The sequence below is a fragment of the Grammomys surdaster genome, unplaced genomic scaffold, assembly GCF_004785775.1.
Source record: "Grammomys surdaster isolate TR1022 unplaced genomic scaffold, NIH_TR_1.0 125429, whole genome shotgun sequence".
NCBI classification, from domain to species: domain Eukaryota; kingdom Metazoa; phylum Chordata; class Mammalia; order Rodentia; family Muridae; genus Grammomys; species Grammomys surdaster.
Genome location: NW_021620296.1, coordinates 136,951 through 152,601, shown reverse-complemented (window position 1 = coordinate 152,601; position 15,651 = coordinate 136,951). Strand labels below are relative to the sequence as shown.

At 43.6% G+C, this 15,651-nt stretch overlaps 1 protein-coding gene across 1 annotated transcript; it reads right to left on the bottom strand.

The window, feature by feature from the left end:
• Positions 1-253: 253 nt before the first annotated feature.
• Positions 254-15,002, bottom strand: LOC114637835 (zinc finger protein 709-like). Its single transcript, XM_028786140.1, has 4 exons — positions 14,902-15,002; positions 11,963-12,089; positions 11,707-11,767; positions 254-3,143 (listed from the first exon to the last, which is right to left on the bottom strand). The coding sequence occupies exons 1-4, from the start codon at positions 14,902-14,904 to the stop codon at positions 1,916-1,918; spliced, it is 1,419 nt and encodes a 472-aa protein (XP_028641973.1). The 5' UTR covers positions 14,905-15,002; the 3' UTR covers positions 254-1,915.
• Between the last annotated feature and the right edge of the window lie 649 nt (positions 15,003-15,651).

Sequence of the window (15,651 nt, the reverse complement as noted above, 5' to 3'; positions counted from 1 at the left end):
ACTTGGGAGGCAGAGGCAGGCAGATTTCTGAGTTCGAGGCCAGCCTGGGTCTACAGAGTGAGTTCCAGGACAGCCAGGTGTACACAGAGAAACCCTGTCTCGAAAAACAAAACAAAACAAACAATACAAAACAGAAAACAGTCAGGCATGGTGGCACAAACCTTTGGTATTAGCACTTGGGAAGTAGAGGCAAGCACATCTGTGAATTTAAGGCCAGCTTGGGCTAACAAGTGAGACTCTGCCTCTAAATAAATAAATAGCAAACATGTTAATTTTAATAGAATTCTGATATACCAGCAATGACAGGAAACACGAACAGTCTTGGAGACTTTTGTTTTCCAATAAAACTAAACCAGCTTGAGGTTTAAGTCCTTTTTGTAACAAGCACTTAAAAATTGCTTTTCCTTAAAGGCATTTATTTCTACCTGGTAAATTTGGTCCACAGGACCCCATCCAGATGTTTGTGCATACTCAGAAGAATTGTGCCAAAAGAACTACATCACTAACCATCAATTCTGTTTCTTTACAGCCCTTTCTGTACCAAGTCATTTTACAAAGGACTCTGTAGAGAGCAGATGAATAGATTGTATGTATGTAACGGAAGGGGATTCGGCAGGAGAGCTTATAGAGTGGGGCTGGTTAGTTCAATAATGGCTGTGTGATGGGCTGACCAGTAGCTGTTCAGTCTGTGAAACTGGATGCCTGAGTCGTCTCACTCTGGCAGTAAAGACCTGGAAAAATTCTTGAAGAGTTGCTTCTACTGTGTGCATGTTGGAAGGCCAAAAGGTGTATGTGGAGGACTGTGGCAGCAGCCACCTCACAGCAATAGACACACTGACCAGTTAAGAAGAAAACACTTCTGAGCAGGAGAGTTTTCTCCTAAGGTATCTTTATATCCTAGCCCAAAAGCAAAAGGTCTCACCATAGGCCTGTTCTTGATTGTGGCCTTGATCAATGCTATGATGGGAAGTCATCTTGCCCCATGAGGGACTGAGACACTAAACGGTCCCTATACTTATCAGTGAGGAGTGTAAATGAGCTCTCGCCTATGTGGACACTGCCACAGGCCTCTTATAAGCATTTCCATGCATAAAGGTCCTACCCAATTCAGTGTTATGTATAGGAACCAGCAGAAGAGTGAGAGACAAGGACAGCCATTAACCAGGATGCACAGAACCAGTCCACCGACAGCCAGGTGCAACCATACATCTTCTTCACTTATACATCCACTGAGGCTAGATTTTTTTTTTCAAAGTGGGTTATTAACAGCTAAACTGTTTAAGTAATGAAGGCATTCTATATGGGGAGGGCACTCATAGTGGGTGCTAAATAAAATCCCAATGCCAAGAATGAGATACCTGCTTTAATTTGTTGGCCAAGGAGACCCCCGAGGTACAACCATAATGGTTACTATCACTGCTCCTGGTTTCACACCAAAACTAGATGGTAAGACCTTGGTGGCTAAGAGCCCACAGCTACTGGTGAAGCCGCTAAATGAGGGCTGTGGTACAGGATCTCAATGCTCAGTCATAGCTGGCCGTTTATACCACCCCGCCAAGGTTCAAAACACTACAAAATGTAACAGCAAGATAGACTGCTAACAATTTCCTTTGACTTCAAACGAGGAGGCTGGAGACTTGGGAAGTAAACAACTAACAAACTGCAGAAAACTAAGCCTTAAAAGATTTACAAGGTCTTCTTCAAAGGTTACAAAAGCAGTAAATAATTGCTGAGAGAAGAGACTTTCCCGTCAGATGAGCTAGCTGCTTACAAGCTTTGCAGAGATCCCCAGAGTGGTAGTTCCTGTGATTACTCAGGCTAGGGTAGCATTTTGAAGATGCAGCTGTAAGTTGTCCACGGTCCTAGAAGTAATCCTAATACAGCCACTGTTTTGCCTAGCTGGACTTTGGTGGAATCATTTTCTGGGGCATGTAGACATTTGCGTGTGAGTTCTTTCATGTCTTTGAAGATGACTGTTGCGACTGAAGGCTTTGCCACACTGTTTACATCCATAGGGTTTTTCTCCAGTGTGGGTTGTTTCGTGCCTCTGAAGATGACCGTGACATATGAAAGCTTTACCACATTCTTTACATACAAAGGGTCTGTCTCCAGTATGAATTTTTTCATGTAATTGTAGGTTACTGTAACATCCAAAAGCTTTGCCACATTCTGTACAAACAAAAGGTCTGTCTCCAGTATGAATTTTTTCATGTAACTCAAGATTACTGTAACATTCAAAAGATCTGCCACACTGTTTACATATAAAGGGTCTGTCTTCAGTATGGGTTTGTTCATGTCTCTGACGATGGCTGTTAAGTCTAAAAGCTCTACCACACTGTTTACATATGTAGGGTTTTTCCCCTGTATGAATTTTTTCATGAACTTGAAGATCACTGTGCCGTCTAAAGGCTTTCCCACAGTGTTTGCATTCATGACGTTTTTCTCCAGTATGAATCTTTTCATGTACCTGCAAGGCACCAGGAAATATAAATGCTTTCCCACATCGTTTACATTCATAGGGCTTCTCTCCAGTGTGAATTCTTTCATGTAAGTGAAGGTAACTGTGGTATCGAAAGGCTTTCCCGCACTGTTTGCATTTATATGGCTTTTTCTCAGTATGGATTCTTTCATGTCTTCGAAGTGAACTATAAGAACTCAGAGACTTCCCACATTGGTTACACTCATAACATTTTCCCACAGCAAGAGTTCCTCCATGTGCGCACAGTGAACTAATATCCACAGAGGTCTTTCTATATTCCTTGTAGTGACAGGGATTGTTTCCACTATGAGTTTCCTGATGTGTTTCCAATGTACCTGGAAAACCAAAGTATTTTAAGCATACTTCACATTCACATGGCCCATTCACAACGTGAGTTCTCATGTACCGCTGGAAGGTTCTCAGAGAATCCGAGTTATACTGCTTGGTCACATATCTCTCCTGCTCATGTGCATCACACTGGGAGTGAGGTGTGGTACGCCTAGAGGACAAATGACTTGGGGAAGCCTTTCCCCACACACTGTGATCCCATGGGGCTAACCCAGTGGGACTTCTCGTGTTCATACTGAGTTTTGGTTTCCAAGTCAAGTTTTCTGCATCTTGATCACCACCTTCATTCTCAGCGAAGGTCTGAAACATGTGACTTCTGTAAAGGAGACATAAATCACAACAGAAAAAGGACGAGCCATTTAGTCATGGCTGTTTTACTACCGACCTTTTATTAGAGAGCTCCAAAACTCAGACCAAGTTTATGCCTGTTGCAGATCTGAGTGGTCATTACTCAACAGACTGATGTCCTACATGCTGACTCTCATAGAGCTTGGATCAAAAAAGTGATATTCATTGGTTCAAGTCTCTAGAATACTCCCAAGTGAAATGCTAGGGCATACTCATCAGCATGCTTACATTTTAGTACTTATTACTGTTGTTTTGGTAAAAGATATTTGAATGAAAAAATTCACATTGTGACTATTTGTTTGGTTTGGTTCTTTGTAAAATCTCACAGCACATCAAAATTCCTATAAAGACTTCCTGTCACAGTCCCCACTGAAGAACAACAGAATTCTTCAAACCCTGTGAGCATGTGTCTGGAATGGAGGAAACCCTGAGTGAGTGAAGTCCTGAGATGTGTATTTTGACATGGCATGACCTGTTGAAGACTAAGACTATACCTGGCCCATGGTAAATTGGCAACACACTTAAGAGGGATGGCAACGCTTCCTTTGGGAGTCTGAGACTGAGTGTACGAACAAAACTAATCAATGTGTATAAAGACTAGCAGCTACAGCTTCCTCCCCCCACATACTTATAGCCTAAGACGGTCCACCTACAGAGCTCTCCTATCCAGACTAGCTAACCATTCCCTGTACTATAGCTAACAGACACCGAGGTCCCAGGCTGCAGCATCAGTGTTGGTAGTGCTGCTAGAGAACACGACCTGATCACAGCTTCAATGTTCCTTCGTCACTCCCTCACCACTCTTAGCCAGGATTCCTGATCCCAAGCTACAGGGCACTGGCAGCCATGAACCACAAAGTCATAAAAGACAAGAGCAAGCTGAGGTGCCAAACACACCAAGCTCATGTGGGACACGATCAGGAGAGGTGGGTCTTTGTGTCTGATGAGCATCTCTTTGTGGAACTGCTCAAGGTTTCCATGGATAAGAAAGTGTTCAGATTCATTATGAAGAGAATGGGCAGACCATCCACATTATGCAAGACAAAGCCGGAGAATTTGGCTAATATACTAGCAGCCAGAAGGAAAGCTGGGGCAAAAAAAGCCTGTCCCCTCTCAATAAATGTTTGTATGTTAAATAGGATCCTTTAAGTCCTTCTGGCCTGCGCCTTCCACTGGGGCAGACCATCAGCTTGTCTGGCCCCTGAAGATCTCACAGTCTAAAGGCCTCCCAGGAGATCTGCTGCACCCTAGGCAACAGGAAAGGGATCTTCCCAGATAACTGCAACAGCTGGGAACCCCACCAGGAGCCCAGTGTACTCTGTACCCATACCCTTTGCTTAAACTCCACCTCTCTTCCAGCCTGCGCCTTCTGCTGGGGCAGACCATCAGCTTGTCTGCCCCTCTGAAGACCCCACAGTCAAAAGGCCTCCCAGGAGATCTGCTACAGCCAGGGCCACAGGTCTCTCAGGGAACCTGCAGCAACCCAGAGATCTAGGAGGCAGGATCTAGACAGAGACACCCTGGTCAGTTAACACTAGAGATAACCAGATGATGAGAGGTAAGTGCAAGACCGTAAGCAACAGAAGCCAATATACTTTAGCACCATCACAACCCAGTTCTCCCACCACAGCAAGCCCTGGATATACCAACACACTTGAAACCAGGATGTTGACCTAAAATCCTTTTTCATGAAGGTAATAGAGTCTTTTAAGAAGGATATAAATAACTCACTGAAAGAAACACAGGAGAACAAAGGTAAACAGGTAGAAGTCCTTAAAAAGAAATCCCTTAAAGGAATACAGGAAAACAGAATCAAACAGGTAAAGGAATTGAACAAAGCGGTCCAAGACCTAAAAATGGAAGTAGAAACAATAAAGAAATCACAAAGGGAAGCAAACCTGGAGATGGGAAACCTAGGAAAGAGGTCAGGAGCTACAGATGCAAGAATCAACAACAGAACACAAGGACAGAAGAATCTGAAATACAGAAGATACCTTAGAAGATATTAACACAACGTTCAAAGAAAATACAATACATAAAAAAACTCATAACCCAAAACATCCAGGAAATCCAGGACACAATGAAAAGACCAAAACCTAAGGATAATAGGACTAGAAGAGCTTGAAGATTCCCAGCTCAAAGGACCTGAAAATATCTTCAACAAAATCGTAGAAGAAAATGCCCAGTTGGGCAGTGGTGGTGCACGCCTTTAATCCCAGCACTTGGGAGGCAGAGGCAGGTGGATTTCTGAGTTCAAGGCCAGCCTGGTCTACAGAGTGAGTTCCAGGACAGCCAGGGCTCCACAGAGAAACCCTGTCTTGAAAAAAAAAAAAAAAAAAAAAAGAAAAGAAAACGTCCCCAATCTCAAGAAAGAGATAGCCAAAAAGGTACAAGAAGCCTATAGCCAAATGGATTAGACCAGAAAAGAAAATCCTCCTGTCACATAATAATCAAAACACTAAATGCACAGAACAAAGAAAGAATATTAAAAGCTGTAAGGAAAAAAGGCCAGGCCGGGCGGTGGTGGTGCACGCCTTTAATCCCAGCACTTGGGAGGCAGAGGCAGGCGGATTTCTGAGTTCGAGGCCAGCCTGGTCTACAGAGTGAGTTCCAGGATAGCCCGGGCTATAAGAGAAACCCTGACTCGAAAAACAAAACAAAACAAAACAAAACAAAAAAAAAAAAAAAAAGAAAAAAGGCCAAGTAACATATAAAGGCAGACCTATCAGAATTAAACCAGATTTCTCAACAGAGACCTTAAAAGCCAGAAGAGCCTGGACAGAGGTCATGCAGACCCTAAGGGAACACAAATGCCAGCCCAGGTTGTTATACCCTGCAAAACTCTCAATCATCATAGATGGAGAAACCAAATATTCCATGACAAAACCAAATTTAAATCATATCTGTCTACCAATCCAGCCCTACAGAAGATTCTAGAAGGAAAACTCCAACACAAGGAAAGTACCTACACCAAAGAAAAAACAAGAAATTAATCATCTAGCCGGGCAGTGGTGACGCACGCCTTTAATCCCAGCACTTGGGAGACAGAGGTAGGCGGATTTCTGAGTTCGAGGCCAGTCTCGTCTACAGAGTGAGTTCCAGGACAGCCAGGGCTACACAGAGAAACCCTGTCTCGAAAAACCAAAAAAAAAAAAAAAAAAAAAAAGGAATTAATCATCTAACAACAAAAACCAAAAGAAGAGAATCACACACACATAATGCCATCTACAACAACAAACATAACAAGAACTAACAATCATCTGCCTTTAATATCTCTCAGTATCAAAGGACTCAATTCCATAATAAAAAGACATAAGCTAACAGACTAGATATGCAAGCAGGATTTGGCTGCATATAAGAAACACACCTCAATGACAAAGACAGATACTTCCTGAGTAAAGGCTGGAAAAAATCTTCAAGCAAATGGTCTCAAGAAACAAGCAGGAGCAGCCGTCCTAAAAACCAATAAATTAGACTTTCAACCAAAAGTTATCAAGCGAGATGGGGAAGGACACTTCATATTCATCAAAGGAAAAATCCGCCAAAAGTCTCAATTCTGAACATCTGTGCCCCAAATGCAAGAGCACCCACATTCATAAAAGAAACTTTACTAAAAGCTCAAAACACACATTGAACCCTATACAATAATAGTGGGAGACGTCAACACCCCACCTCTCACCAATGGACAGATCATTGAAACAGAAACTAAACAAGAGACACAGTAAAAATAAGAGAGGTTATGAACCAAATGGATTTAACAGATATATACAGAACATTTCACCCTAAAACAAAGAATATATGTTCTCAGAACCTCACAGAACCTTCTCCAAAACTGACCATATATTCTGTCACAAAACAAGCCTCAACAGATACAAGATTGAAATAATCCCAAGTACCTCATCAGATTACCATGGACTAAGGCTAGACTTCAATAACAACAAAAACAACAGAAAACCCACATACCCATGGAAACTGAACAACTCTCTACTCAATAGTAACTTGTTCAGGAAAGAAATAAAGAAAGAAATTAAAGACTTCCTGGAATTCAATGAAAATGTTGACACATCATACCCAAACTATGGGACACAATGAAAGCAGTGCTAAAAGGACAATTCATAGGACTAAGCGCCCTGGTAAAGAAACTGGAGAGATCCTACACTAGCAACTTGAGAGCTCTAGAACACCTGAGAGCTCTAAAACAAAAAGAAGCGAACATACCTAAGAGAAGTAGAGGCAGGAAATAGTCAAACTCAGGGCCTAAATCAACCAAATTGAAACAAAGAGAACAATACAAAGAATCAACAAGACCAAAAGCTGGTTCTTTGAGAAAATCAACAAGATAGATAAACTCCTAGAAAATTAACTAAAGGGCCCAGAGGCAGTACCCAGTTAACACAATCAGAAATGAAAAGGGAGACATAACAACAGAAACTGAGGAAATTCAAAACATCATCAGATCCTACTACAAAAGCTTATACTCAACAAAACTAGAAAATCTAGATAATGACTTTCTAGACAGATAACACATACAAAAATTAAATCAAGAGCAGGTAAACTATCTAAATAGGCCCATATCCCCTTTGGAAATAGAAGACGTTATTTATAAACCTTCCAACCAAAAAAAGCCTAGGGCCAGATGGCTTTAGTGTGGAATTCTACCAGACCTTCAAAAAGAGCTAATACCAACACTCCTCAACTATTCCATGAAATAGAGACAGAAGGAACACAACCTAATTCATTCTATGAAGCCACAATTTCTCTGATACCTAAACCACACAGAGACCCAACATAGAAAGAGAACTTCAGACCAATTTCACTTATGAATATTGATGCAAAAATTAAAATTTCACAAACTGAATCCAGGAACACATCAAAACCAACATTCACCACGATCAAGTACACTTCATCCCAGAGATGCAAGATTGGTTCAATATATGAAAATCCATTAATGCAATCCACTATATAAACAAACTCAAAAGAAAAAAAAATCATGACCATCTCATTAGATGGTGAAAAAGCATTTGACAAAATATAACACACCTTCATGTTAAAAGTATTGGAAAGATCAGGAATTCAAGTCCCATACCTAAACATAATAAAATCAATATACAGCAAACCGACAGCCAATATCCAATTAAATGGAGGGAATCTTGAAGCAATCTCACTAAAATCAGGGACTAGACAAGGATGCCCACTCTCCCCCTACCTATTCAATACAGTACTCAAAGTTCTAGCTAGAGCAATAAGACAAAAAAAGAGATCAAGGGGATACAAACTGGCAAAGAAGAAAATAAAGGTATCATTATTTGCAGATGATGTGAGAGTATACATAAGCAACCCCAAAACTTCTACCAGAGAACTTCTATAGCTGATAAACAACTTCAGCAAAATGGCTGGACATAAAATTAACTCAAACAAGTCAGTAGCCTTCCTCTATACAAATGATAAACAGGCTGAGAAAGAAAACACCCTTCACAATAGTCACAAATAATATACAATACCTTGGGGTAACTCTAACCAAACAAGTGAAAGATCTGTATGACAAGCACTTCAAGTCTCTCAAGAAAGAAATTGAAGAAGACCTCAGAAAATGGAGAGATCTCCCATGCTCATGGATTGGTATGATTAACAGGAAAAATGGCCATCCTACCAAAAGCCATCTACAGATTTAACACAATCCCCATCAAATTACAACACAATTCTTCAAAGACATGGAAAGAGCAATTCTCAATTTCATCTGGAAAAACAAAAAAATCATGATAGCAAAAACAATTTTTAAAAAAGATTTATTTATTTATTTTATTTATATAAGTACACTGTTGCTGCCTTCAGACACACCAGAAGAGGGCATCATACTCCACTGAGCCACAATGTGGTTGCTGGGAACTGAACTCAGGACTTCTGGAAAAGCAGGCAGTGCTCTTAACTACTAAGCCATTTTTTTCCAGCCCGTAAAAACAAACAATAAAAGAATGGCTGGGGGAATCACCATTCCTTACCTCAAGCTATACTGCAGAGCAATAGTGATAAAAACAGCATGGTATTGGTACAGAGACAGACCCGCTGATCAATGAAATAGAATTGAAGACCCAGAAATAAAACCACACACTTATGACCACTTGATCTTTTACAAAGAAGCCAAAAATACACAATGGAAAAAAGAAACATCTTCATTAAATGGTGCTGGTCTAGCTGGTAATCAGTATGTAAAAATATGAAAATAGACCCATATTTGTCACCTTGCACAAAGCTCAAGTCCTAAGTGGATCAAGGACCTCAAACCAGATACACTGAATCTAATAGAAGAGAAAATGGGAAAGAGCCTCGAATTCATTGACTCAGGGGGAAATAAATTTCCTAAACAGAACTCCGATGGCTAACACTCTAAGATCAAGAATTGACAAGCAGGACCTCATGAAACTGAAAAGCTTCTGTAAGGCAAAATACACCATCAATAAGACAAAATGGCAACCTACAGATTGGGGAAAAAAACTTCACTAAGCCCACATCTGATAAAGGGTTGATATCCAAAATATATAAAGAACTGAAGAAGCTAACCTCCAAAAAAACCAAACAACCTTATCAAAAAATGGGGTATAGAGGTAAACAGAGAATTTACAACAGAGGAATCTTGAATGGCTGAGAAGCACTTAAATGCTCAGCATCCTTAGTCATCAGAGAAATGCAAATCAAAACGACCCTGAGATTCCACCTCACACCAGTCAGAATGGCTAAGATCAAAACCTCAGGTGACAGCCCATATTGGTGAGGATGTGGAGAAAGAGGAACACTCCTCCATTGCTGGTGGGACTGCAAGCTAGCACAACCACTCTGGAAATCAGTCTGGAGGTTCCGCAGAGAACTGGAAATAGATCCACCTGCAGACCTAGCTATACTACTCTTGGGAATATATCTAAAATATGAGCCACCATACCACAGGGGCATGTGCTCCACCATGTTCATACATACCACAGGGGCACGTGCTCCACCATGTTCATAGCCTTATCTGTGATAGCCAGAAGCTGGAAACAACCCAGATGTCCCACAATAGAAGAATGGATACAGAAAATGTGGTTCATTTACACAATGGAGTACTACTCAGCTGTTAAGAACAATGACTGGGCTGGGGAGATGGCTCAGTGGTTAAGAGCACTGACTGCTCTTCCAAAGGTCCTGAGTTCAATTCCCAGCAACCACATGGTGGCTCACAGCCATCTGTAATGGGATCTGATGCCCTCTTCTGGTGTGTCTGAGGACAGCTACAGTATACTCATATACATAAAATAAATCTTAAAAAAAAAAGAATGAGGACATCCTGAGTTTTGCAGGCAAATGGATGGGACTAGAAAATATCATCCTGAGTGAGGTGACCCAGATGCAAAAGGATATGCATGCTGTGTACTCAGTAATGAGTGGACATTAGCTACAAAAGTGCAGAACACCTAGGACACAACCCACAGAACTCAAGAAGGTTGACAAGCAGAAAGGTCCAAGTGAGGATGCCTCAATCTCACTTGGGAGAAAGTAGAAAGCAATCATGGAGGCAGAGAGGGAGGGGCTGAGTGGAAGAAGAGACAGGGAGGGGAAAGGGGGAATATGATCAGGTATGGGGGTGGAACAGGAGAGAAGCCTTGAGGGCCAGCACAATGAATGGAAATATGCAATCTCCGTGGGTGAGAGGTGGGGGGACCCTCTAGAGAGTACTAGAGACCTGAGAAGTGAAAGAGTCTCAGAACTTAAAAGGGAGGGATCTTAGATGAAATACCCTACAGTGGGGAGAGGGAACTTACAGAGCCCGCCTCCAGCAGAAAGAAAGTAGAGGGATGGGATTGCCATCCCACAGTCAAAAACCTCTGACCAAGAATTGTCCCTGTCTAAAAGAAATGCAGGGACAAAAATGGAAAAGCGACTGAGGGAAAGGAGGTCCAGTGACCAGCCTAACTTGGGATCCATCTCAAGGGAAAGCTCCAAGGCCTGACACTATTACTGATGCTATGGTGTGTGTAAAGACAGGAGCCTAGCATTGCTGTCCTATGAGAGGCCCAAGCAGCAGCTGACTGAGACAGATGCAGATACACCCAACCAACGGACTGAAATTGGGGACCCCTATGGTTGAATTAGGGAAAGGCTGGAAAAAGTTAAAGAGAAGGGTGACCACATAGGGAAACCAGCAGTCTCAATTAACCAGGACCCCTGAGGTCTCTCAGACACTGAGCCACCAACCAACCAGGTAGCATACATGAGTCCCCCACCCCACTCCCTGAAACACATACAGCAGAGGACTGCCTAGTCTGGCTTCATTGGGAGAAGACATGCCTAACCCTCGAGACTTGAGGCCCCAGGGAGTGGGGAGGCCTGATGGAGCAGGGTGGGAGTGAGGTGGGGACATTGGGGGTTGGAAGGCGAGAAATGGAATGAGGAACTGTGGGAGAGTTGACCAGGAGGAGGGTAATGACTAGGCTGTAAAAAATAAAAAGTAATTTAAAAAATTCCTCAAAAGCCTGTTGATTCTATCTCTGCATGTACATTACCTCAGATTTCTTCCAGGATTTATATAATGGTCTTCCAAATTCTGGTCTTCCCATTTGTGTCCTAAAAAGAGTCCCAAAAAATTTAAGATAAATTAGAAATTCCTAAAAAAGTAGTTTCTTGAGTTGTTTTACATCAAAACCTGGTCTGATTTATATAACATAATCTGCCTTTCAATAGCCTCAATCCCGAAGAGCATCTACAGCAAGAGACTCGTGCCCCCTCATTTACAGAGTGAAGGTAGGATGACAGCCTTACCTATGGCAGCGAGGCTCCTGCAGGTCTCCAGCATCACATCTCTGTACAGACTCCTCTGGGAAGGGTCCAGCAAAGCCCACTCGTCCTGGGTGAACTGCACAGCCACATCCTCAAAGCTCACTGAGACCTAAACATTGCACATACTTGACTGACCACTCTGTGGGATGCACACGTCCTCCACCACACGGAAGTCGTCATGCAAGCACCGAAGGCTGCGGAAGGAGTGGCACTAGAGCAGCACTCTCTCACTCCTGGGCTCAGGACACAGGATGTGCTGCTGCTCTGCCCCAGTCCTGATACAGTGATTGCTACTTCCTGTCTCACAGCCCTCCCCCTGGGGTCTGGAACATTGTCAACAGAACTGACATCTCTCTGACCTCCTTGAGTACAACACAGACACACATAAATACATAATAAAATAAGCACAAGCTTTACAATGTAACAATAAGCAAATATATGTGTGTATATGTATGAAGATAAAAACTATTGGTATAGAAATAGGTTCACTTCCTTGATAATGATGAAACAGTGAAAAGTCAAGCACTTGACTTCTCATGCTGACACATCAACAGAAATCAACCACAGAGGTACTGAACCTGGCAAACGGAAGAAGTTACGGATGAAAGGAGTCTAGGCTGGGCATGCTGGCACACCACACCTTTAATCCTTGCACTAGGAAGCCAGAAGCAGGCAGATCTCTGCAAATCTGAGACCAGCCTGGTCTGCATGGCTAATTCCAGGCTAGCCATAGCTACACTGTGAGAGATTCTGTCTCAAGAAAACAATTGATTCTACCCAAACACACCACTATTTCCCAGAATCAGAACTATAAGCTACTATATCCATCAGATGTGGTGGGACACACTTTTAACTTCAGATGTCAGGTGACTGAGGGAAATCTCTAGTTCAAGTTTAGCTTGCATCTTGAAATAAATAAAAACAATTGGCTTGATTCCACAAAGGGGATGGTTCATTCTTTCTTCCTTCCCTTCTCTCCTCCTGCTCCTCGCCATCTTCTCTTTATTTTGGTCATTTGAGACAGGTTTCTCTGTATCACCTTGGTTGTCACAGAACTAGCTCTGTAGACCAGCCTGTCCTTGAACTCAGAGATTTGCCTGCCTCTGTCTCTAGAGCACTGGGATTAATGGCATTCACCAGACTTGAGGGATAGTTCTTAACATTACCCTTTATGGCAAAATGATGCATCTTGGACTCCAAAATACTTTGAAATGGTGATTTTGTTTACAGAAGTTGAAGATACATCACACCAAAACAGGGTCTAGGACAGTTATACTAGCACTATGCCTAACAAGGGACCAACCAAGACGAGGAAGTGCACACCGATGTCAAGGAACAGAGTATACACACTCAATCACAGCTCTATACACACATGATAAAAGACTTGAAGATGTAGTTGGAAAAGCATCCATCAAGTTCTCAGCCAATAAGTAAATGTGTGAATCTACATCCAACAGTAAATAGTAAAGTTGTAGTTTTAAAACTGCAGGGCTTGTTTTTTTAAAAAAAAAAAATCAGATTTTTAAAAAAACATTCCTTTCTGTGTGCATGTGTGGCTATGCATTGCCATGATGCATGTATGAAGTGAGGAACAGAAGTTCAAAGAACTCCTGTGACACTCTCTCCTTCTACCAAGTGGCTTCTTGGTAGAAGGATTAACCCAGGTCTTCAGGCTTGGAAGCAGAAGCTGCCATGCACTGAGGGATTCTGAGGAACCAAGAATCTAAGTATTTTGGTTTTTCTTTCTTTCTTTTGAGAGAGGCTCTCACTATGTAATCCTGACTTGCCTGAACTCACTACATAGACCTGGCTGACCTAGAACTTACAGAGATCCCCCTGCTTCTGTCTCCAGCTCAGCAAGAATCTAAGTTTAAGTAAAAGGAAAACCATTCTCTTCTTCATGTTCACTTGATGGCAAGAGCCTTTAAACACGCAGGACCACACCACCTAAGGAACCCCAGTGGCCAACCTTGTCAGACTGAAAACTGCTGCAGAAATTCATGGAATTGCAAGAAAGTTAGAATACGAGAACAGCCCTGGGAAAGAGCAAAGCAGAGATTCATGATTCACAATTTCAAAACTAACTTAAAAGCAATTATCCTCAAGGTAGGCCAAGGCTGCAGATAGGCCTAAGGAGTAATAGAGCACTTACCCAGCTATGCAAAGCTGTTGCATTTAACTCCCAGATTTGGGGGGGGGAGGAGTTAACTTTTTTTTAATAAAAAGAAAAAATAAACAATACTACGCTCTGGGATATGGTCCAGTTTAAGGTAAGACAACCTGAGTTCGATCCGTTAACCGCGGAAGGAGAGCACTCACTCCATAAAGTTGTCCTGTGACCTCACACCTGCCACACTGGACACACACACCGGGACACACACACATATCAAGAAACAAGGCTTATTTCAGCAGCAGTCAGCGGCTGCAGCGCACCGCAGGGGTCCTCCACTCCGTACACTCCCGGGTCCCGCTCCAGGTTTCTCCTCCCTTGTCCTGGGGCGGCCCAGGGTGGCCCCTCTCCTCCGACAGCTACCGGCTTACTCTGAAGCCTGCACGCAGGGTTACAACCGGGTGCGGCGTTAGCTGCAAGCTGTCACAGCCCGCACGTGCGCGGCCGACGGAGCAGTGGGCAGACCCGCTCGGGCTCGGGGCGACCCCGCCCAAGCTGGTGTTCTGGGCTCCCCAGCGTGCTGCCCTCGTCTCCCCGGGTCAGCGTGGGCCCCTCCGGCCAGCCGCAAGCCGCCCGGTTACCGGCCCGGGGCTCGCCGCTTCGCCTTTTAAACTCACATCTTCGCAGGAACCCGAACTTTCCAAGACGCCCACCCCACCTCTCCCCCAGTCCCAGGAGGGACCCACCACTCCGACTCCCGCGGCCCAGCAGGCCGCTCTTCCCTGTCTGGGGACAGAGACCCCACGCTCACCATCGCGCGGCTCCGAGCTCGCCCACGTCCCCCTCAGCTCGGGACCGCGGAGGCCACAGCGAAGGGGGTCGCACGCACCGCTCCTCCTCCGCTTCCCCGCCGACTGCACAGCGGGATTGCCGGAAGGAGCCCGCCTCCCACCGCTCTCTGGCGCTCCTGATTGGACCGCTTGTCTGGAGACCCTGATTGGCTAGGGGCGGACCTCGCGGGGGCAATTTGCATAAAAACCGGACCTGCCAGGGTCCTGCGGGGTACTTTAACCTTTGGTGATCTCTTAAAGAGTAGATCCTATTCGTCTTGAGCCATTGCTGTCCACAGTGCATTTATCAACTCAATGTCCAGTGTAGTGGTTTCTTGCCTCAGACCTAGAATTGGTATTGGACCTTGAGTCTGATGTACTCCGTGGACCTGGATTTTTACTCAGGCAAGCCAAAGATTTTGATAGTGGACTGTCAAGTGGGGCTTGGTGGTGCAAGTCCCCTTAATCGCAGCACTCATTCTGGTGGTAGAGAAAGGCAGATCTCTGTGAGTTCTAGGCCAGCCTGGTCTACATTGTAAAATCTGGTCCAGCCAAAGTTGCATAAACTCTGGTCATTGTTAGAGGTCAGAACACACAGGCTCTTTCTCTGGGGCAGCGTTATTAAGACACTATCTGTACTGTGATTTTACAACTCTTTTTCTTTTTTTTTTTTCCCCGAGACAAGGTTTCTCTGTGTAGCCCTGGCTGTCCTGGAACTCACTCTGTAGACC

Bases quoted from the DNA above. Each gene is read 5' to 3' on its own strand.
- LOC114637835 (XM_028786140.1), bottom strand. The intron at 11,768-11,962 runs GTAAGGCTGTCA...GACTCTTTTTAG, and splicing joins CAGGAGCCTCGCTGCCATAG to GACACAAATGGGAAGACCAG. The intron at 3,144-11,706 runs GTAATGTACATG...TCTCCTTTACAG, and splicing joins AATCCTGGAAGAAATCTGAG to AAGTCACATGTTTCAGACCT.